Here is a 23,155-nt window from a genome sequence, read left to right on the forward strand (position 1 = left end):
GTCTCAGCCTCCCAAGTAGCTGGGGTTACAGGCACATGCTGCCATGCCCAGCTAATTTTTGTATTTTTAGTAGAGACGGGGTTTCACCATGTTGGTCAGGCTGGTCTTGAACTCCTGATCTCATGATCTGCCTGCCTCGGCCTCCCAAAGTGCTGGGATTACAGGCATAAGCCACTGCGCCTGGCCTGTCATGACGTAATTTTAAAAGGCTGCCCAGCCAGGCATGGTGGCTCATGCCTGTAATCCCGGCACTTTGGGAGGCCGAGGTGGGTGTGTTACTTGAGGTCAGGAGTTCGAGACCAGCCTGACCAACATGGTGAAACCCCGACTCTACTAAAAATACAAAGATTAGCTGGGCGTATTGGCGGGCACCTGTAATATCAGCTATTTGGGAGGCCTGAGACTATTGCATGAATCTGGGAGGTGGAGGTTGCAGTGAGCTGAGATCGCACGACTGCACTCCAGCCTGGGCAACAGGGCGAGAATCCGTCTCAAAAAATAAAAATAAAAAAAGGCTGCCCTAATGTTTCATCAAATTAATACAGTATAATTTGATTAATTATTCCCTGACAGTGTGAATTAAAGCATGGTACCTTTTCACCGCTGTAAACGATGCTGAACTGAACACTCTGCGCATCTTTTTCTTTTCTGAAGGACTATCTACTTAAATGTGTAAGAGGTGACTTGCTTGGTTAAGTGATAAGATTATTATTACGGTTTTTTAAATTTTCCAAATGCTGTCCAAGAGAGTACTTAAGCCATTATCAGCAATGTATGAACGTGACAGCTTTGAGTTTTGTCCTCATCTGATTTTTTTCCTAATGTAATTAAGTGCATTATGTTACACGGTGTTTGAGTATCTGCTAATGATATCTTTCCATGTTTATTTGCTAACTATAATTTCCTCTTTTGTGAATTGTCTGTTCATGTCCTTTGTCCATTCATGTACTTGTTTCTTAATTGTGTAAATTCATTTGTATGCATTCTCTACACAGTAAACATACCCATTAGCATTATGATTATATGTAAAGTATTTTTTCAGGAATAAGTTTTCCAAATCTTTTCAAGAGTCATGGAGTGAAAAGTCTACCAAAAAGCCACATGCATTTTTCTTTCTTTTCATAAACCTTTTCAAAGCTGAAATAGCTTTGCCCCTTTTGAACATCTGCTTTCATAGAAATTGTAAAATCGCTGATCATTTAGGAGCCTGACATAATACTTGACATGTTCCTAAATAAAATTCCTCCTCTTCGCTTGCCTCGCTCAACTTCCCACTAAGAAATCTCAAATATAAGAACTATTTCCATATTATCTTATAGGTACCAATGGCAAATGCTAAAACATAGGATTTATAAAAGGGCTATGGTTGAGATGATTATTAGGCTTAGCAATCAGTTAGTCAACTAATTGAATGTCTTTTTTGATTTTTCAGAGAGTGTATTTTACAAAGGCCAAACCACACATCCAGCTGTGACCCAGGAACACACCTTTCTATTCAGCATCCCATGTACACGGTGCCACTGGCGGTTCATCTCCCCCAGGTGCTCTGCAAACTCTGTTCTTTCATAGCGCTTGCTTTCTACATCACAGGTGCTTAGCTGAAGTAACGACTGGTTAACAAAGTCCACTATCCACTGTTTATAGTCCATTTCCATTCTAAACTCCTAAAATAAGCAAAGTTAAACATCCAAAGCAGTCATGAAAGTTGGTCAGATCAACTGGATTTCCCTTTATATACTCGAGGGGGCGCCAAGCTCCCATCCATTAATCAAGGGGCACCTGTCAGGAGTTCCTTTCTACCCTCCCCAACCTACACCAGGAGTTGGCTTTATTGGAGTAGAGATTCTTTCGGGGAATTGCACAGAGATGCATTGCTTTCAAATAGGCTGAAAAGTCAGAGGGGCACTGTGTGTGGCAGTTGCTATCATCTGAACTGAAATTAGGACCCAGGATATGACAAAGCTTCCTGGGGGAGGCTGCCCGTGAGCTGTGCGGGAATTCGGGGCCATCCTGAGGGTTCATGGAAACAACCAGATGGGAAACAGGAAGGAAAAGCTCTCTCAGAAAACTCAGGATACCTTTAAGGAACTCTGTCATTTAGGCAGCTTCCCTGTTCCTTCGGGGATAGGTAAGGCCTCTCAGGTGGCTTTAGAAAGTCTGGGTGGCTTTAAGTTGTACAGCAACCCTAAACCCAACCAGGGCCAACATTTCTGCCAGACCTGTCATTTATTGATTTTCATCCTTGCAAAGCTCTAGAACCTCTTTTGGAGACACCTGGGGGTGACAGCCATGTGGTATGTGCTAGGTTGCTACAGCCTGTGAGAATACACACGTGTAGACTTTTCAAAGATTTTACAACACACTGAAGTTAGGATGTGATGGTACATAAAAACAAAATCCTCTCCTAATATCATGCTTGGTGATTAAGCCATCCATCTTCTGCCTACCAGAAGCTAGTTCCATCAGCCTGCATGGTCTTAAAGCAATGGACCACACGTGTCACTCATCTTTGTATTCCCAGTGGCCAGCATACTGCTGAGCACACAATACGTGTTTGCGTGTGGCTCATGAAATAGTAAATCTACTTGAAATTAAATATCACAGAGAAGGCCACATTTATATCTCTTTGTAGAAGGATCTCAATTTTTTCTTACTCATTCTCTTCCTCAAAGAACATTTCATTAACACCTGTTAGAGGAAGGCAGGTATTGGGATAGGCGTGCTATATTTTAGTGAGGTGAAGGACAGCCCCTGGTCTCAAGAAGCTCAGTCAAGGTGGGGAGACAGGCAAGCAAACCAATAATTATAATAATGCATGATGGGAGCTACTAATAGCATGATGGAGACATCTAATCCAGGAAAGTCACCTAGCCCGGCTGGGAGAGTCAGGGGTGGATTTCCAAATGAGGACAACTCGAGCTGACTTTGGAAGGATGACTAAGAGGACGTATACAATTAAACATGGGCCCTGGCATTCCAGGTGGAGGGTGCAGCATGTACACAGCATGATGAGAGAGAGCACCAAGAACAGGTAAGGAATCAAAATCACTCTGTCAGGCAGAGCCCGTGGTTAGTGGGGGCAGTGGGGTGGGGATAAAAAGATGAGACGAGAGTCTGTTAAAAGCTTGCTTGGGTTGTCCTATGGTGATGGGGGCTGGCAAAAGGAATTTAAGCAGAATAAAAGCACGTCTACTAACATCTCTCTAGAATCATCCACCACGCCAGTTTCCTACCCCTAGAATTCGTTTTTTGAAATTATATCCTATGTGTCCCTTTGTCCAGCATTACCCCTCTAACTGATTAGCCTTCTTGTTTCAATGAAAAGACTTCTGCTCCTTTTGCATAATTACCTTGTGCTTCTGAAGAAGATGTTTAACTTGAGATGCAGAACTTGGTGAATGCACGGAGTCTTCATCTGAAGTTTGATGCTCCACATTGTTCATCCAGCTAATCATTTCTGTGATTGCTTTACGAGATGGCAATTTCTCCATTTGAAGCTGTGAGAACAAAATGATTTCCATTTAATTGCCTGCAGTTAACAAAATGAATCAGGGCTTCACTAAAGATGATATCTGGTTTGATAAAAGGTCTTGCTATATAATTACGCAGGTTACTCAAAAAAACAAACCCAGCATTCAAACTTAGAATAAGCGACCCCAAAACAATGACAATGACCTTCACATAAACTAACACAGTGGCAAAGATAAACTGAGAAATAAAGTAATTAAGCCTGATTTCTCTCTTAAGAAAAATCCCATTGGAGGAGGGTCCAGTAATTAAGACCTATATTCAGTGGTGCCAGAGAAAAACAGGTAGTGTCAATGAAAATTATTGAGTCAGAGAAATAACTTCAAAAGAGTTGTGAGCTAACAAGTGAACATTAATTCAAATGCTGAGTCTCTAAAGACTTACCTGGTGAAGTTTTTCTTGAATATCTGGAAGCTGAGTTATGAGCATTGTCCATTTTTGTTCAAACTGTGCTAAAGAAGCTCTCAGCGTAGCTGTATCAGTTTCCTTCAGGTGAAGAAGCTGGTTCCCGGTACTTATAACAGCCGTCTTCAAGGAGGACTTTTCATCAACTTCTTTTGAAAACTCCTAAAGGAGAGTTTTAAAATTTAGAAACTTAAAATTTAAATATAGCAGAAAGTAAGAGTCAGAATAACTGGCTAGAGTCAACAATTAAACATAGTAAATATTTGAATGTGTATACACACACACGCACCTTTTTCCTACTGTCGGACATTACATACACAATGGGGAACAAAAGAGATGGAATGCACACCCCTCAAGAAGCTTATCACCCAGTGGGTTAGTATTTTTAAAAATAAGTCATTATTTAAATGGTTAAGTTTTACAATAAACTATGGAACCCAACACAACGTGCATATTAAATGAATTACTTGAAACAAGTTTGTAATTAAAATATTTAAATCTTTCCTATGTAGAGATTCTTTCAAGTATGTTGAAAAAATTTACATTTTAATACCAAAGTGAGTAACCACAGCTACAAAGTATGAAAAATGGAAAAAAACCAAGAAAAGTCTAATGGAAAAGACTACGTTTCATAAGTGCATTGACCAATAATCATTACGTAATTATATTACAAGAGTAATACCTTTTTAGTTTTCCCCCAAAATTTGGGGGATATTTTTTGAATTTTTTTCCAAAAAACATCTCAAAACAATGGATCAAAAGCTTTTTAGTAGACATATCAATTTTGTTTACAATAACTTAAAACTATGCCTTTATTAACGTTAAACATTTATAAGTTAGTAACCTTATAAAGTTGTTTTTGGATCTTGTATTTTTTGTATTTGTAAAACATGACCTATGTCAGTGCAAGTTTTTAGAGACCGAGTTTCACTCTTGTTGCCCAGGCTGGAGTGCAATGGCACCATCTTGCCTCACCGCAACCTCCACCCCTAGGTTCAAGTGATTCTCCTGCCTTAGCCTCCCGAGGAGCTGGGACTATAGGCATGTGCCACCACGCCCGGCTAATTTTGTATTTTCAGTAGAGATGGGGTTTCTCCATGTTTGTCAGGCTGGTATCAAGCTCCTGACCTCAGTTGATTCACCCACCTTGGCCTCCCAAAGTGCTGGGATTACAGGCATGAGTCACTGCACCCAGTGCAAGTTTTAAATTTATATATATTTTATAGGGTCATTTAAAAATATATTTTATCATTATAAATGAATGAACAGTATAAACAGTTCTAGGTTTGAATACAGCTACTATTTGCCCAAGTCTTATTCCTTATCCACAAATAAATACGAAAGATTATCCATCAACCCTGATGCTTTTCCCTTGATATTTATTTCTGGCCAGTAATAGGCTATTACAACTTACAAAAAAATTGTCAATGTTGCTTCTGATTGTATCCAAGTCCTGAGACACATTGAGGGACTGTTCTTTCCAGTAATTCAGAGTATGCTGGGAAGATTCCAACCACTTGGTTAACTGATCCGAATCTCTGCTATAACTAACAGGAGTAAAGTGAGAGAGAAGGCAGATTAGAAACATACTCTGATAATGATATGCATCACCAGCAAATTGTCTTCTTATCTTATTATATGTTTTCCTATGTTGATTAGTCCTAACATTCAGAATATCGTGATGTTAATAAGGATTATATCATGTTTTATACCATGCCCCAAGTCTGATGCCCCTGGCATTTTCTAGGACTCTCTTCATTATAGCTTAGCAAGAACAATGAAGATTTTAGGCCGGGTGCGGTGGCTCACGCCTGTAATCCCAGCACTTTGGGAGGCTGAGAAAGGTGGATTGCCTGAGGTCAGGAGTTCGAGACCAGCCTGACCAACATGGTGAAACCCCATCTCTACTAAAAATTACAAAAACACAGCCAGGCATGGTGGCACATGTCTGTAGTCCCAGCTACTCAGGAGGCTGAGGCAGGAGAATCACTTGAACCCGGAAGGTGCAGGTTGCAGTGAGCTGAGATTGCGCCACTGCACTCCAGCCTGGGCAACAGAGCAAGACTCTGTCTCAGGAAAAAAAAAAAAAAAGAACAATTAGGAAGTCTAAAGCATTCTTTTTTATTTCTTATTACAGCTATACAAAAGTACACCCAATGAAGGGGCAGAGATTTTTATTCATCAAATATCTTCTATAAATTTGTTCATATTAAAAATATAGGCCAGGAACGTTGGCTCACTCCTGTAATACCAGCACTTTGGGATACCAAAGTGGGAGGATGGCTTGAGCCCAGGAATTTGAGACAGGCCTAGGCAACATGGCAAAACCCCATCTCTACAAAAAATACAAAAATTAGCCAGGCGTGGTGGCATGTGCTGTGGTTTGAGGTACTCGGGAGGCTGAGGTGGGAAGATTACTTGAGCCCAGGAGGTCAAGGCTACAGTGAGCCATGATCATGCCACTGCACTCCAGCCTGGGTGACAGAGTGAGACCCTGTCTCAAAAAATAAATAAATGAAATTATTTATTTATTTATTATCACACAAACCTTTCCTTGACTCTGAACTGAGAATGGCCTATGAAGTCCATATGTGATACGGGCTTTACGAGGTATGTCTCCTTTAGTCTGGCAAATTTATTTAAAAGTCTTAGAACAATTTTTTTCTTTTTAATATTTTGAATGTAATAGAATCACACATTTTAACAGATATGGTCACACACACACACACACACACACACACACACACACACACAGCATTTGCATAAGCTGTGTAACAACAAACTGCTGTTGGCTGAACACCCAACATATTTGCCCGAGGTAGTGAAAATATTCAAACAAAATTCTGCTCTTCTTGTAACTTTTAAACTGTCTTAGGTGAAGAGGCAGGGATGAGAATGAGGTTTAAATGTTCCATGTTCTCCTCCTTCCTCACATGGTTCAAGATTATACCAACTAAGCACAACAAATTCTCCTTTGTTGTGAGCTATTTCAAACTACTTTTAGCTAAAATCATTTAATTTTTTTAACTTTAAAACTTTTGGAAGAGGGTAGGAAAGAGCAATATCGTGGTATAAAGGTAACCTATATATATTTTATAACATAATTCCTAGCTTCTATAGAAATGTGTAAACTAGCTGGGTGCAGTGGCTCACACTTGCAATCCTAGCACTTTGGGAAGCTGAGACAGGAGGACTGCTTGAGGCCAGGAGCTTGAGAGCACCCTGGGCAACAACGTGAGACTCCATCTCTACAAAAAATTTTATAGAGGTATAAAATTTTATAGAGCTATAAAAAATTAGCCAGGCATGGTGGCCTATGCCTGTAGTCACACCAACTTGGGAGGCTGAGGCAGGAGGATCGCTTGAGCCCTGGAGTTCAAGGTTGCAGTGAGCTATGATTGTGCTACTGCACTCTATGCACTCCAGCCTGGGTGACAGGGCAAGACCCTGCCTCCTTAGAAACAAAAAAGAAAAGAAAAAACGATCACAGCAAACTGACTACATGTTATGCTGTGTCTAGCAAACCATCAGAGATTCTACATCGTGTTTAGCCCAGAAGAGGGCCCCAACTGCTTTAGATTGCCCAAGAGAAAACAGCATAAGGCGGGTTGCAGGTAAAATTTAGTTGACTACAGAATTCCTGAGGTCTTTCTCCACAGGACAATGTGAAGCCAGTCCACCCCCAAAAAGGCAGACCTGAGCAGATGCTTGAGAAGTGCTTGCAGCCTGTGGAGCTCATGGTCAATTTTCTTGTTCAGGGACAACCACTGCTCTTCCAGTTTTGCGATCTGGCCCTCTAATTCAGGACAGCTCACAGACGCCACCAACTGTTTGCCTTCATTCAGAGTTTGGTAAAGCCGGGCGTGTTTTCCACCAATGTTTCTTTTTATTTGCTAATAAAAAGTAAAGTCATAAAATGAATTATTTAGAAAATAAAGTCTGGCAGGCTATTCACAAATACTGCATTTAAAACTGACATTTGTGTCTACTGATGAAACAGTAACACTTTCCCAACCTTCAAGACTATATAGTCTGACTAGATGCATGATTAATGGTTTATTGGTCACCTTTCATGATAGGTGTCCAATCTTGCATTTCTAGAGCACAGATTCAACTCTGTAGACTTACTGGCTGGGCGCACTAGCTCACGCCTGTAACCCCAGCACTTTGGGAGGCTGAGGTGGGTGGACCACCTGAGGTCAGCAGTTTGAGACCAGCCTGACCAACATGGTGAAACCTCCTCTCCACTAAAAATACAAAAAATTAGCTAGGCGTGGTGGCGCATGCCTGTAATCCCAGTTACTTGGGAGGCTGAGGCAGGACTTGGTGGCCTGCACCTGTAATCCCAGCTAGTCAGGAGGCTGAGGCAGGAGAATTGCTGGAACCCACCCAGGAGGTGGAGGCTGTGGTGAGCTGAGATTGTGCCACTGCACTCTAGCCTGAGCGACAGAGTGAGACTGTCTCAAAAAAAGAAAAAAAACCCAAAAGATAAACCAAATCAACTTTATAGACTTATTGCATACAAACAAAAACCAAGCTGGCACTCTTTAAGCCACGCTGGGCTCATAGACAGGTTTTGTGTGACCTTAAGATCAGTTTGAAAAATCAGGAAATCTAGGCCAGGCGCGGTGGCTCACACCTGTAATCCCAGCACTTTGGGAGGCTGATGGGGGCGGATCACGAGGTCAGGAGATTGAGACCGTCCTGGCTAACACAGTGAAACCCTGTCTCTACTAAAAATACAAAAAATTAGCCGGGCGTGATGGCAGGTGCCTGTAGTCCCAGGTACTCAGAGGCTGAGGCAAGAGAATGGTGTGAACCCAGGAGGCGGAGCTTGCAGTGAGCCGAGACTGTGCCACTGCACTCCAGCCTGGACGACACTGCGAGACTCTTGTCTCAAAAAAAGAAAGAAAGAAACACCAGGAAATCTTACATAACAATCAGGATTGCCAGTGTCTCTGGGAAAACTGGAAGACCTAGCAATTGTTGGTCTGCATCTCATGTGGCAAAGGGTGGCCATAACTGAGCAGCAGCTGCCAGCTCTAGGAGAGCCTACTCCTTTTTTCCCTCAGCTCAGTCCCCACCACCCCTCTGATTGCAGAGCCACCAGGTGTTCCTTATTTCTGTTCTGCCCCGGGAAGCACTTCAGATGGTGACTTAGATAAGAAGAGGATAAATAAAATAGTATTTCTCTATTATCCATGAGATGCAAATACTAGGCAGAAAATTCATTTCCAGAGTCTTCTACTGAATATAAAGATTCAGTAGACAGAAAGGAAGAAAACTTTAGAAAAAGAAATTAAAATAGCATATCATTAATCCAACTCCATGGAAAGAAAAATGAAATTATCTGAAGTCTATCTAAAGGTAATTACCTAACACAGCTGGATTCATCTAATGCCATTTATCCTGACACCTGTTTAATCTTAAAAAATAAATTATCAAAACAGAAGTTTTGCTATTTTCAAATTAAGTTAAGCCTTTTAAAAAATTACCAAAAAATTCCACTTCCATGGCCCTTTCCACCACTCCCATTTGTAATCCCCTCCCCGTGTCTGAGCCTGTGTGGGCTAGAATGAAATATCAAACATCTGTATTAAAAGAAAAAAGAATCAGTTTAATTTTCTAAGTGAAATGCTAGATTCTTCATCTTAAAACATCTCTGAAAAGTCTTAATTCACCCCCCCCCCCCTTTTTGTTTTTTTTGAGATGAAGTCTCGCTCTGTCACCCAGGCTGTAGTGCAGTGGCATGATCTCAGCTCACTGCAGCCTCCGCCTCCGGGGTTCCAGCGATTCTCCTGCCTAAGCCTCCTGAGCAGCTGGGATTATAGGCACGTGCCACCATGCCCAGCTAATTCTTGTATTTTTAGTAGAGATGGGGTTTTACCATATTGGCCAGGCTGGTCTCCTGACCTCAGGTTATCCACCCACCTCGGCCCCCTAACGTGCTAGGATTACAGGCGTGAGCCACCATGCCCAGCCTAATTCACCGATTATATGCATGGAGACAGTCTGTGCACGAGTAACTAGGCCGAACCAGCATTTGAACACAGGTTTGTTGGACTTCAAAGGCCACACAACTTTGAAGGTTCCACGCCCCACAGACGACGGCTGATCAAGATGATGACATCTGTCAGACTCACACAAACCTTTCCTTGACTCTGAACTGAGAACAGCCTATGAAGTCCATATGTGAGATGGGCTTTATGAGATATGTCTTCTTTAGTCTGGCAAATTTATTTAAAATCTTGGAACAATTTTTTTCTTTTTAATATTTATGGTCACTTTTGGAGAAAACAATCATACTCATATTACTTTGGCTAATATTAGACTGTTGCTTAAAATAATAAGCCTTAAAATACTGTTCTCAACTGCATTCTTTCAGCTGTTTAGATGCCACCTTCCATATCCCTAGACTAACAAAGAGCTAAATAGTACTCCCATCACCCCCACTCCTACCCCCCCCAGAGGACCCGGCTTTACCTTAGAGTTAGGCTCGATATAATTAATAAGGTGGCAACGAGACCAACTGTAGCTTTCCAGACATCCAGGGAGTATAAATACAGTGTCCCAGCCTCTGGAAAATGTTCCTTATAGAGGCTAAAATATCTCCATGGAAGAGAGAGCCCTGGAAGGATTTCCTGCTTTCATTTCCCACCTAGTTCATTCAGGTGATAAATGTGCTTTTGAAGTTTTAAAGTTGATATTTGATAACTGCCTTTAGCCGCACAACCCAGATTCTGACGGCATATACTCTAAAGTTAAAACTAGGAATTTTAAGTTCCTGGGAGAAGACTTAAAACCTGTTTTTATCTTGTTAGTCATGTTCTCAATGCCACTTGAAAACCATTTTAAGGTTTTATCTTTTCTTTGGCACCAAAATTAGAGACACAGAGACTGATGACAATAACACAAAAAGTTACACACAAAAAGTTTAAACGTTTGAGGGTCTTTTTTTGTTTGTTTTGAGATGGAGTCTCGCTCTGTCGCCCAGGCTGGAGTGCAATGGCGTGATTTTGGCTCACTGTAACCTCCACCTCCCGGGTTTAAGCAATTCTCTTACCTCAGCCTCCCAAGAAACTGGGATTACAGGCACACACTGCCACACCCAGCTAATTTATTTTTATTTTTATTTATTTATTTATTATTATTATTTTTGCATTTCAGTAGAGACAGCATTTCACCATTTTGCCCAGGCTGGTCTCAAACTCCTGAGCTCAGGCAATCCACCCGCTTCGGCCTCCCAAAGTGCTGGGATTACAGGTGTGCGCCACTGCATCCGGCCTGGGATGTTTTTATAATGCTGGTGGCAGGTAAGATTATTGTCTGTCTCGTGGGCTACACCTACTCAGGACTTCACTGTAGGAATAAAACTAAATATATGTTTAGAGGCTGAAGGTGACAAAGTTCTTTCCATTCTTCAGCTCATTTCTATACTAGTAGCTCATTGGCATTCACTTCCAGAGACAGGTGGAATTGGCTCGATTATCTATGTTCCACAGATTAAAAAACTGAGGCTTAGGGACAGCAAGGTCACAGAAGTAATAAGTGATGGAGCCACAACTCAGAGAAGGTCCTCTCCCCCATGCCAGACTTGTGGTTATGCCGAGGAGTTCACATTCAAATCTGCAGTCTCCCTGAATACATTCAACAGTGAGCTATATGATGAACGTTTTGTTTCAATTCAAACCTTCAAAATCAAGCCACTTAGTCAAAACAAATGTAAAACACAAAGTGCTATGGACATGCCTTTGATAACTTAAATGGAAGAAAAATACCTGGTAAAACGAAATCCTTTCCACTAATCTTTCCTCTGTCTCTTCCACCAAACTCACAGAGGGCAATGTAGATATAAGAATTTCCAGGTCCTTTTCAAGAGATGCATAGTTTTCATCAAATTCTTCCCATTTCTAGAGAATCAAGGACATCAAATCAGTGGAAGCCTTTACTAGATTGGTTCCAGATAACAACACAATTCATCACCAAACAAAAATGAACACCAAGACTATACAGAATTAAAGCACAGATTCCAGGTGTGTCAGAGACGTAACCCACTCTGCTAAGCGCTCAATATCGAATGGAAAAGAATTCCATTGCCTTTGAGGATAAGGTTTAAAAAGAATCTCAGTTGGCAGTTAGTGTTTTATGCTTGTCTTGTCAAACTGGGTAACATGACTAAAGGAGTAATACAATGAAGTTAAAGTGATACTCTTAGCAACTCTGTAGAGACCTCAGAGCCACAAGAGAGCCTTTCTCTTACTAGGAAAGGGAAAGAGCTAAATTTTAGACCCTTATTCAATAGAAGCTCTTATTAGGCTGCTCTTGCTCTCAAAGCCGAAGCCCACGCCCACCAAACCCCCATGCCACTTGAAGCATAGGTCTGCTCAGGGTGTCTCTGAGGAGTACAGGCTTACACTTCATCAGGGGAGGACAACTGCCTTGGCCCTAGTCTTGTCATCTTTTAGCTTGCCCCGTTTTCACAGACGCCCACCCCTAGGATCCCAACACACCACAGAGCTGAGTTACTGACTCCAAACATCATCTGTTAGAAAAATAACCACCTCACTCATTTCCATATCTATTCACATAGTGGCTCACTTAGCTTTTATAGAACATTCACTGGGTCCGTGGAGTCTTTTTAAAAAAATACCATGACATATTAGAAATATCAACTTGACACACTAACTAGAAAATAAATTTTGTTAGCAAAAAATAACACCATATTACATTATCAAGTTAAACATTTCCTTCCTTTTTTTTTTTTTTTTTGAGACGGAGTCTCACTCTGTCACCCACGCTGTCACCCACACTGGAGTAGTGGCACGATCTTGGCTCGCTGCCAGCTCTGCCTCCCGGGTTCACGCCATTCTCCTCCCTCAGCCTCCTGAGTGGCTGGGACTACAGGTGCCCGCCACCATGCCCGGCTAATTTTTTGTATTTGTAGTACAGACAGGGTTTCACCGTGTTAGCCAGGACGGTCTCAATCTCCTGACCTCGTGATCCGCCCCCCTCGGCCTCCCAAAGTGCTGGGATTACAGGTGTGAGCCACCGCGCCCAGCCTCCTTCCTTTTTTATTTCCTTTAAATACTAACATTGGCTATGAAACGCCGTGAGGGGAATGCCTCAAAACTGAGAATGAGCTTTATGCATGCTTATCTTTTTTCTTTGAATTTAGACAAGATTGCCATTACCCATTTTAGAACATCTGGGCCTGTTCTCTTGAAGAAGTACAGTTTCTAAACCAGTAACTGTTTCACCCAAATGATCTCATTCAAGGTCTCAAAGTGCTTATCGTTTTGCTTATTCATACATGAACCTAAAAGGCAGAGAGACGCAGTACCATCCCAAATCTATGTATGAGAAATCCCAGCCAACCTTTCCTTCAGGGAGTGGCCTCAGAACCTGAGCAGGGGTCCACATTCCACATTCCTCACTGTCAGGCTTCCATTTAACTATAGCTTAATGATAACTAGATACTTCTTCTCAACACCCGGGGTGGTGATGGAAAACCAGGAATTCCCAGCTTCAGTACAACGTTTACATAACCCAAATACCTGCAACAAACTCTGTAGCTTCATACCACGTTGGCGTGACTTTTCTTCTAGTATTTTAACTTCTGTTACTTGTTCTGCCCAAAATGTCTCTCTCTTTTGCAATAAAGAAGGAAATACTTTGGCAGAGTATGCTTGGATCAACAACATGTCAGCAACAAGCTTCTGGAAAAAAATCTATGAGATGGAGAAAGTTTTAATATTTATTTTGAAATTGTGAAAATCTTAAAAACCAAGTCACTTCAACTTTATATCCAGTTATTTTTGTTTTAAATCCAAAATCCCAGGACATCCATGTAGAGTCAAATTGACCAGCCTGGCCAGCATGGCGAAACCCCATCTCTACCAATAATACAAAAATTAGCTGGGCATGGTGGTGAATGCCCGTCATCCCAGTCATTTGAGAGACTGAGGCAGGAGAATCATTTGAACCCAGGAGGTGGAGGTTACAGTGAGCCGAGATCATGCCACTGACACTGCACTCCAGCCTGGGCGACAGAGCGAGACTCCCTCTCAAAAAAAAAAAAAAAAAAAAATCTTAGTCTTTGAACACTAGTGGAACTTCAATGAATTATAAAGAAGTATTATCCTTAAGTGTTATTTTCCACTAAATAATCCATGTTAAATGGCAAACATTTTTGTCAATTTCAATTTCCAGATAGAGCTTTCTAAATCAGTTGCTTTGAGTCTAAATGCTACAAAAAGATAGATGCCGGCTAGGTGTGGTGGCACACATTTATAGTCCCAGCTACTCAGGAGGCTGAGGTGAGAGGATTGTTTGAGACCAGGATTTCGAGGCTACAATGGGCTATGATTACACCACTGCACTTCAGCCTGGAAAACAGAGACCCTGTCTCTTAAAAAAACAAAAACAAACAAACAAAAAAACCAAAAAACAGATGCCACTGTGGCTGACGAATTTTAAGACAAGTGCAAACTCAGCAGCCCACATATTCAAAAGACAGGGCGCCTTAACCTTGGCTCTAACTTCGACTCAAGAAAATGACTAAATAAAGGAGATTTGCTGATTTATAGGAATCCTGGACATAAAGCTTCCTGTATTTGTATTTGAACTTCAAGAACTTTTCAAGAGGAAGGCTTTATTTCACCTGGTTCTTCTCCATTTACTGCCTCCTCCAGTTGTCTGTAGGGACCCCTCTGTTAATTATGTGAATCCCTTCTCCTAAGCCTTGAAAATGACATATACATAGAGACGTTTACAAAAGCATCTAGCAAGGGGCCTGACACACTGTAGATAATCAATATTATTTTCTCCTCTTCCCTCCATCCTTCATACAATATTTACCTTTCATCTTTTCTTAGACTAAGCTCTACCTTCCAAATGCTAGACAGTAAGCTTACCTCAGGTAGGAACTGTCTTACACATTTTTAATTACCAGCACCTAGATTACTCTTTATCTTTAGCTGGTGATCAAGAGGTTTTTGTTTAATGAAATGAATTTTGAAAATGAAAAGATTTATTCTAGTCTTATACTACATAAGAATACACCTTCCTTTTGATTCTAGTTCTCAGGAAAGTCTTTTCTTCTTCTTCTTCTTTTTTTTTTTTTTTTTTGCTGTGTCGCCCAGGCTGCAGTGCAGGGGTGTGATCTCAGCTCACTGCAACCTCTGCCTCCTGAGTTCAAGTGATTCTCCTGCCTCAGCTTCCTGAGTAGCTGGGATTACAGGCACCTGCCACCATGCCCAGATAATTTTTGTATTTTTGGTAGAGACGGGGTTTCACCATTTTGGCCAGGCTGGTCTTGAACTCCTGACCTCAGGTGATCCACCCGCCTTGGCCTCCCAAAGTTCTGGGATTACAGGCATAAGCCACCGTGCAAGGCCAGGAAAGCCTTTTCTAACTTTCCTAAGTCACCTCCTGCTATTAAATGCTCTCATAGAGTGTATCCTCAATTTAATTTGTTTGAAGACTTGTTGATAAATGTCTATCTTCTCAATCAGGTGAAAGCTCCATGTATATAAGGAACGGTGTCTGTTTCTATTCATAGCTCAAATTCCCAGCATGTACCAGGGTTCCTGGTACACATTAAGCATTCTAATAGATGTTTATTAGAAGGAGGAATAGCTTAAATTTCAACAAAGAAGAAAAATGGATCCTTTCTGTTCACGTTCAGAAATACCTTAAGATTTTAGTCTATGAAGGGGACATCCAACCCATGTGTCTGTCTCACCTTGTGATTTTCTAGTTGAGCCTGTAACGCCACTTTACTTTTGGTTTGTTTTAAGTGGTCATGAGCAAGCTTTTCCTTCCCAATCTTCACCAGTTCTACCATGCCTTGCAACAAAGCATCTTGCTGGCTCTCAGTGATGAAAAGGCTGCTGAGTTCTGTGTACCTGGCTCTTAGCATTCCCCACATACTGTCAAGTACATCCTGAAAAGAGAAGAGCAGGTGCACAAATGCATTTTCATCCAACCGGGGCAATAACTGAAAGACAAGTCTAAACTCTGTTGGTGAAAGAAAAGAATCTGACTCCTCACAATCACAGTGCTGAGTCAATGTTTTCTGCTCAGGCATACCTCTAATTTGTAAACCTCCTGGAGTAAAACGTAAGGTAAATAAAGCCTCTCCCCTTCATCTCGTAGTTTGACCACTCGGCTCTCGGCGTTCTCCAGCTCCACTGTATATCCATCTGCTTTCTAAGTGAGAGACAATACAAGAAAAGAAAACCCTTCAATATGTCAGAGAAGTACACATAGTCATCTAAAAAGAATTAAACAGTACAGGAAGGGATGAAGGGAAAAACGAAAAGTCCAGTTCCTGCTCCCTCACCTCTCCTTAACAATCTTCCCAGAGGTCCCCAGTTCCTAACATGCTCCATACCAGGAGGGGTATACGCGCATATACTTAAACTCCATGAACTGCACCACAGCACTCTGTCCTGTGGTTAGCATTTCTCACTCACCAGCTCTTCAGCATCTCTTCACATCAGTATACGCATATCTAGCTCCTTTGAAACAGACACACAGCATGCTATTGTTAAGGGTGTACCCTGCTTTTGTATCAGTCAGCTCTCAATGGACTTTTAGGTTATTCACAGTTTTTAATTCAAGCGGAGCTGCTGGGTCCATCCTTAAATATTTATGACTTATTTATTTATTTATTTGTTTAGAGACAAAGGTCTGGCTCTGTCACCCAAGCTGGAGTGCAGTGGCACAATCTCAGTTCAGTTCACTGCAACCTCTGCCTCCCAGACTCAAGCAATGATCACACCTCAGCCTCCTGAGTAGCTGGGACTACAGCTGTGTGCCACCGCACCTGGCTAATTTTTGTATTTTTAATAGAGATAGGGTTCACCATGTTGGCCATGCTGGTCTCGAACTCCTGGCCTCAAGTGATCCACCTGCCTGAGACTCCCAAGGTGCTGGGATTATAGGCGTGAGCCACCACACCTGGCCAAAATATTTATCTCTATGCACTTATCTTATATCCTTAGGAGGAGTACAAGTTCAGCACCTCAAACAGTACCTGAACATAGTGGATCCTCAATTAATATTTGCTAAATAAATGAAGTCAAATGATTGCTGGAAGAGAGAGTATTTATGTTTAAAATTCTGATATACAGACAAAGGATCCCAGGACTCCCCTGGCAAGAGGATGAGGGTCTCATTTACCAAAATCCTTACCAACAGTGGACATACACATTTTGTCATGGTTGATAAGTGAAAATGGTCTCCCGTTGTTTTAACACATCGTGCTTCAGAAAATTAAGAGATGTTTTTAAAAGGTCAACATAAATAGTTTTCACTTTTTATTTATGTACTTAAGTCTTGCTGCTGCTCACAAAGGAAAGTAGCTCAGAAGCATGGCTTAAACACAAAGCTCTGTGGTTCAAAGTTCAGTCAGTCTGGATTATTTTGACTTGATTACCTGAAGCTGTTCAGCAACACTCTGGCCACTGATTTCATTCAAAGACTGTTGTAAAGATGTCTTACTCTTAATGAGCTGATCATATAATCTCTTTATTTCATTCTGTAAGATAAATGCAGGAAACTGAGCAATCTCATTTAGGCCTTCATTATTTTTTTATATTTAGTTGGTTTTTATAATTTTTGTGACATTAGAAATTTCAAACAAATACAAAAATAGAGAAATCCCCATTGTATCATCATTAAACTTCAACAATTATTGATTCATGGCTGACCTTCTTCCCTCTACATCCTCCCTCCAGCTCTCAGCTGTACCTAATCTCCTTTCCTTCAGGCTATTTGGAAGCAAATCCCAGGTCTCAAGTCATTTCATTAGTATACGTTTCAGTATATATTTCTAAAAGATAAAGATCCCATCCTTCTCTTTAAAAATACTCCAATATAGCCGGGCGCGGTGGCTCAAGCCTGTAATCCCAGCACTTTGGGAGGCCGAGATGGGCGGATCACGAGGTCGGGAGATCGAGACCATCCTGGCTAACATGGTGAAACCCCGTCTCTACTAAAAAATACAAAAACTAGCCAGGCGAGGTAGCGGGCGCCTATAGTCCCAGCTACTCGGGAGGCTGAGGCAGGAGAACGGCGTGAACCCGGGAGGCGGAGCTTGCAGTGAGCTGAGATCTGGCCACTACACTCCAACCCCAGGCGACAGAGCGAGACTCCGTCTCAAAAAAAAAAAAAAAAAAAAAAAAAAAAAAAAAATACTCCAATATACTCCTCCCCTGCCATCAATAACAATTCCTTAGTATGATTTAACCACCCAGATAGGATTCACAGATCCTTAATTGCCTATAATTTTTCTTTCTGATTTATTTCAATGAGGATCCAAATGAGGTGTGTATGTCATGATGGATAAGTACATCTTAGATCCCTCTGAATCTGCAGAATCCCTGACCACCTTTCTTTTTTGTTTCTTGAATGTGTGTGTGTGTGAAAAAATGGGTCATTTGTTCAGTACAGTTTCCCACAGGCTGGATTTGGCACACTACACTCCCAGTGTGCTGTTTAACCTGTTCTTCTTTTCTTGTGTCTGTTTTACTTGGATTCTAGAAGCTTGGTCAGATTCAGGCTTGATTTTTATGGGCAAGCTTCATTCATAAATAGTATTGGGTTTCATTTCTTTTCCATTAGATAATTTTAGTAGCTTCCTAACTCTTCTACCTGCCTGGAGTCTCTCCCTCTCCAATTCACTTTAGACAACTGCTGGAGGAATCTACCTGAAACATACACGGATTGTCATTCCTTACCTCAAAAGCGTTAATGGCTCCCTCTAGCCTAGAAAAACAAATACAAATGCCACCCCCCCATTTTAATTGTTAAATGGCTAAATGTAATACGAGAAATTAAACATTATGTTAGCTCATCCCAACAAATTCATCCTCAAGACTCTATTTTTATCTTTTTTTTTTTTACTTTTTTCTTTTTTTGAGATGGGATCTATGATGCTGAAGCTGGTCTCGAACTCCTGGGCTCAAGCAATCCACCTACCTAGGCCTCCCAAGTGCTGGGATTACAGGCATGAGTTATTGCGCTCAGCCAAGACTTCAGAAAGGGCTTCACTTTCTGTTTTCTTGAGATGGAGTCTCGCTCTGCTGCCCAGGCTGGAGTGCAGTGGCATGATCTCAGCTCACTGCAACCTCCGCCTCTCAGGTTTAAGCAATTCTCCTGCCTCAGCCTCCCAAGTATCTGGGATTACAGGCACACACCACCATGCCCGGCTAATTTTTGTATTTTCAATAGAGACGAGGTTTCACCATGTTGGCCAGGATGGTCTCAATCTCCGGAGCTCAGGTGATCTGCCTGCCTCGGTCTCTCCCAAAGTGCTAGGATTACAGGCATGAGCCACTGCACCCAGCCAGGGCTTCAATTTCAAATGATCTCCAACCATGAGCAACAAACAGAAGAGTCTCATCATTTCCCTTAGTAATTCTTATTAACAAATGTCACCAGGGATAGGAATTAATAGGCATTAGGGGTCCATGCTGTAACTTAAAACAGTGCTAAAATAGGCTGTGTGCTCGGAATCATACCTGGTAACTGCAGTTGTAATCAAGGCCAGCTTTCAGGGCCTTGCTTCTATAGGCAGCTGCAGCCTGAGTGTGCTCCAGGCAGACTTGAAGGTTGTCAAAACATTCAAGGAGCAAGTTGGTGTTCTTGCCAGGCCAAGTTATGGCTTTCAAAAGATCACCCTTCTTGTCACTCAGTGCTAAATAAAGTTTCTTCAACTCAAGAGCCAGTGTCTGAAGTGGAGAGGAAGGAAGACAATGAATGAGCTCTGACTTCAAGAGGCTTCCACTCAGGCTTAACTCACAGGGCTGCTGTAATGGCCAACACATGGGTTCGTGAGAAGTGCCCTACCTCGCAGTGCACCTGCCGGCCAGAACCATACTCCCTGTAAAGCCTGGGCATCTCCAGCATCTCCTCCACACTGCTGAGGCACTGACTAAGGGTCAGGAATAGTTCAAACAATTTTTTATCCAAATGGATATATGCTTCTTCTGTCATATTTTCCTGAATCAAGAGGAAAAAAGAAAAAGAAAATCAGGATACCTTTGCCTTCCTAGACCTATATTTTGCCTAGTTTCCATTAGAGTTTACGATTTATGTTATGCTTCTTTTGTAATAAGTTGCTTCAAACACTTTGTGAACTAGGTAGCAGAACAAATAAATAAACTCACAATGTTAAACTTGGAGAAAAACGAGTTTAAGAAGCTCAACGTTAGGTAGTTATTTGAGTACTGAATGGGACTAAAAGGTCATAAGATGAAGGATCCCTTAGCAGGGTGATCCAGGTGAAAGTGTGGTCCCAGATAAATTACACTGTCTCCTTTACCACTGTTTCCCACCCTCCACATTCCAATGTAGGAGAAAGCGGTTAATGAAATCAAGTATAGCCTGGAGAAGGAAAAGAAGTCAAAAAAGAGAAGCCTGAAGCGGTTGATTACAAAGAGTGGGTACAGTGTCTTAAAGACAGGAACAGCCTGCAGAGGAATGGGAAAATGTCATTTATGAGCCGATTGTGAGAATCAAGGCTTAGGTGTATGACTCCAAGCACGTCCCCAGTGTCGTGCATTGGGCCTGGTGAGTCTGGGAGCCACAGATCTGTTTTAGCATAAGCTGCTAGGGTCACCTCTTTTACTTTACCCACAGCTACCCTGAATTCTTGAACAGTTACAAGTAGTTTAGGGGCATGCCATAGCTAGTCAGCACTCCAGCTTGGGCCGTCTCCTACTGTCTTCTCTGATGGACACCGCACATAACCTAGCAAGCATTACCTCAGTGTTAAGTCTGCTCAGCGTTGAAAACCATGCCTATACTCCCTCCCTACTCTCCTCCCTCACCCTTCCAATCCCAGATCACCACTGCAGACAGAACTCATCAATCATGATCCTCTTTCCTGCTGATCTTGGACTCAGAATCCTTTGCACACAGTCCCTAGGAAACCACTACAAAATTTATTAGAGTTCGTAAGCAAGACCAATTCTATTTGCAATCCTAGGACCCATTCCATTGTGTGTTCTATGATTTGTTCTGTGATGACAATTATGATCAAGTCACAATGATGGTATCTCCTTTCTCTGTTTATATTACTGCAATGAGGAAAATACATTGTGTGCAGCTTCTACCTGTGTCTGAAGGTTACTTGCTTCTTGACGCAGGTCTTCAAGTTGGGTGGTGTAGGTTTTCAGTTCTTCAGTTGTTGGGTATCTAAAGTTATACATACTCACACTGGGTAGAACACCCATATTTGTGGAAACCTATTTGACAAAGGGAAACCCTATTAGTGACAGTTTTAGACCCTGTTGATGTTAATTAATTTTTTTATTTTCGAGATGGAGTCTTGCTCTGTCGCCCAGGCTGGAGTGCAGTGGCATGATCTCAACTCACTGCAACCTCTGTCTCCCATGTTCAAGCGATTCTCCTACCTCAGCCTCCTGAGTAGCTGGGATAATAGGGATCTGCCACCACACCCGGCTGACTTTTGTATTTTTAGTAGGCGAAAGGGCTTTGCTATGTTAGCCAGGCTATTCTCGAACTCGTGACCTCAGGTGATCCACCTGCCTCAGCCTCCCAGAGTGCTGGGATTACAGGCATGAGCCAACATGTCCAGCCTGCTGATGTTAATTTAAACAGAAAAAGATGCCTTAGCATGCTGTCTTCTGAGTCATTTTCTTGGTGAGCATTTTTGTCTGTCTTGTCATTTATAAGAAAAAATAATTAAATCAAGTTTTAATATTTTGGACAGCTTTGAAAAGTCATGACTAGTTATATTTAGATACTTGAGGGTTCATTTAGATATCAAAATGAGAGGAAAGGCCAGGCTCAGTGGCTTATGCCTATAATCCCAGTACTTTGGGAAATAGAGGTGGAAGGATCCCTTGAGGCCAGGAGTTCAAGGGAGTTCAAGACCAGCCTATACAATATAACAAGACACTTTCTCTACCAAAAAAATAAAATTATAAAAAAAATTTTTAAGTGGCTGGTCATGGTGCTGCACACCAGTAGTCCTAGTCACTTGGAAGGCTGAGGCAGGGGGATCATTTGAGCCCAGGAGTTCAAAGCTACAATGAGTTTTGGTCATGCCACTGCACTCCACCCTGGGTAACAGTGAGTACTTGTTTCTTTTTTCTTTGAGACAGAGTCTCGCTGTTGTTGCCAGGGTTGGAATGCAATGGCGCAATCTCGGCTCACTGCAACCTCTGCCACCCGAGTTCCAGCAATTTTCCTGCCTCAGCCTCCCAAGTAGCTGAGATTACAGGCACCCACCACCATGGCTGGCTAATTTTTATATTTTTAGTAGAGACAGGGTTTCACCATGTTGACCAGGCTGGTCTCGAACTCCTGACCTCAGGTGATCCACTGCACCCGGCTGAGACTCTGTCTCTTAAAAAACAAAAAAACAAAAAAAGGTGGTGTGTGTGTGTGAAACCATTAATCTTTCAGTTTAGTAATAACAACATTCATGCTACAGGGTTAGCTGTTTATTTACCAGTTTACTTTTGACACAGCCAACTGTCAGAATAGAATTCAAGTCTCTTCTAAGGGATGGATTTGCATCTTTATTTGTTATTGAAAAGTTAAATAAGTACTGAAAATGAGCTGTGATTTCAGAAGGCTGAATGATTCAGAGTTAGCTTCTTCCTCAAATTGGAAAGCTAACAAATAAAATGAAACAGGGTGAGGTGGTAGATGACTCTGCTTCGGGAAAGAACTAACAATGAGTGGAGTTCTTTGCAAGAGACCTATGTACACGTTACAGTGTAATATGGAGAAACCAAGGCTAAAGGCCAACTGATGAGTTTGATTCAACTTTAATTAGTCAAGTAAGGTCCTTAGGAGGAAAGAGGACGGCTGAGAAGTTCCTATCAGACTGGGGAATTGGGAAATCATGGGTAACCTTTGCCCAGGCAATGTGAGTGTGTGGTAGAAGGCAGAAGCCTGCCTTGTATGCAATGGGGCTGTTTTGCTCACCTGCTCCCTGTCTAGAGAGAGGCAGCAATGGCTGACACAGCAAGCCACCCTGATAGAGCCATATGGCAGTCATAAGGAGGGCCAATCAGAGGGAACACCAATTGGCCAGTGCCATTGGCACAGGGGTTGGCACATGGTAGATTCCAAAGAATTTTCTGATGAATGAATGACACTCATATAGCACTGTATAGTTTTTAAAGTGTTTCTTTTTTTTTTTTTTTTTTTTTTTTTTTTTTTTGTCGGGGTTTTCCTC

The 23,155-nt window shown here is 41.8% G+C and overlaps 1 protein-coding gene across 2 annotated transcripts in view; it reads right to left on the minus strand.

Moving 5' to 3' along the window:
- The window catches only part of SYNE2 (spectrin repeat containing nuclear envelope protein 2), a 380,145-nt gene that overhangs the window by 83,451 nt on the left and 273,539 nt on the right, over positions 1–23,155 (minus strand). For both annotated transcript variants that reach the window (XM_023232104.2, XM_023232093.3), the window contains exons 71-83: positions 21,057–21,188; positions 19,789–19,941; positions 19,461–19,670; positions 17,375–17,476; positions 16,024–16,143; positions 15,677–15,877; positions 13,488–13,661; positions 11,712–11,843; positions 7,630–7,826; positions 5,348–5,480; positions 3,913–4,095; positions 3,351–3,497; positions 1,488–1,664 (exon numbers count right to left, since the gene is read on the minus strand). In XM_023232104.2, coding sequence (XP_023087872.2) covers positions 1,488–1,664; positions 3,351–3,497; positions 3,913–4,095; positions 5,348–5,480; positions 7,630–7,826; positions 11,712–11,843; positions 13,488–13,661; positions 15,677–15,877; positions 16,024–16,143; positions 17,375–17,476; positions 19,461–19,670; positions 19,789–19,941; positions 21,057–21,188 — 2,061 coding nt within the window. The remainder of the gene's footprint in view (positions 1–1,487; positions 1,665–3,350; positions 3,498–3,912; positions 4,096–5,347; positions 5,481–7,629; positions 7,827–11,711; positions 11,844–13,487; positions 13,662–15,676; positions 15,878–16,023; positions 16,144–17,374; positions 17,477–19,460; positions 19,671–19,788; positions 19,942–21,056; positions 21,189–23,155) is intronic.

The sequence above is a fragment of the Piliocolobus tephrosceles genome, chromosome 6 (genome assembly GCF_002776525.5).
Source record: "Piliocolobus tephrosceles isolate RC106 chromosome 6, ASM277652v3, whole genome shotgun sequence".
Lineage (NCBI taxonomy): Eukaryota > Metazoa > Chordata > Mammalia > Primates > Cercopithecidae > Piliocolobus > Piliocolobus tephrosceles.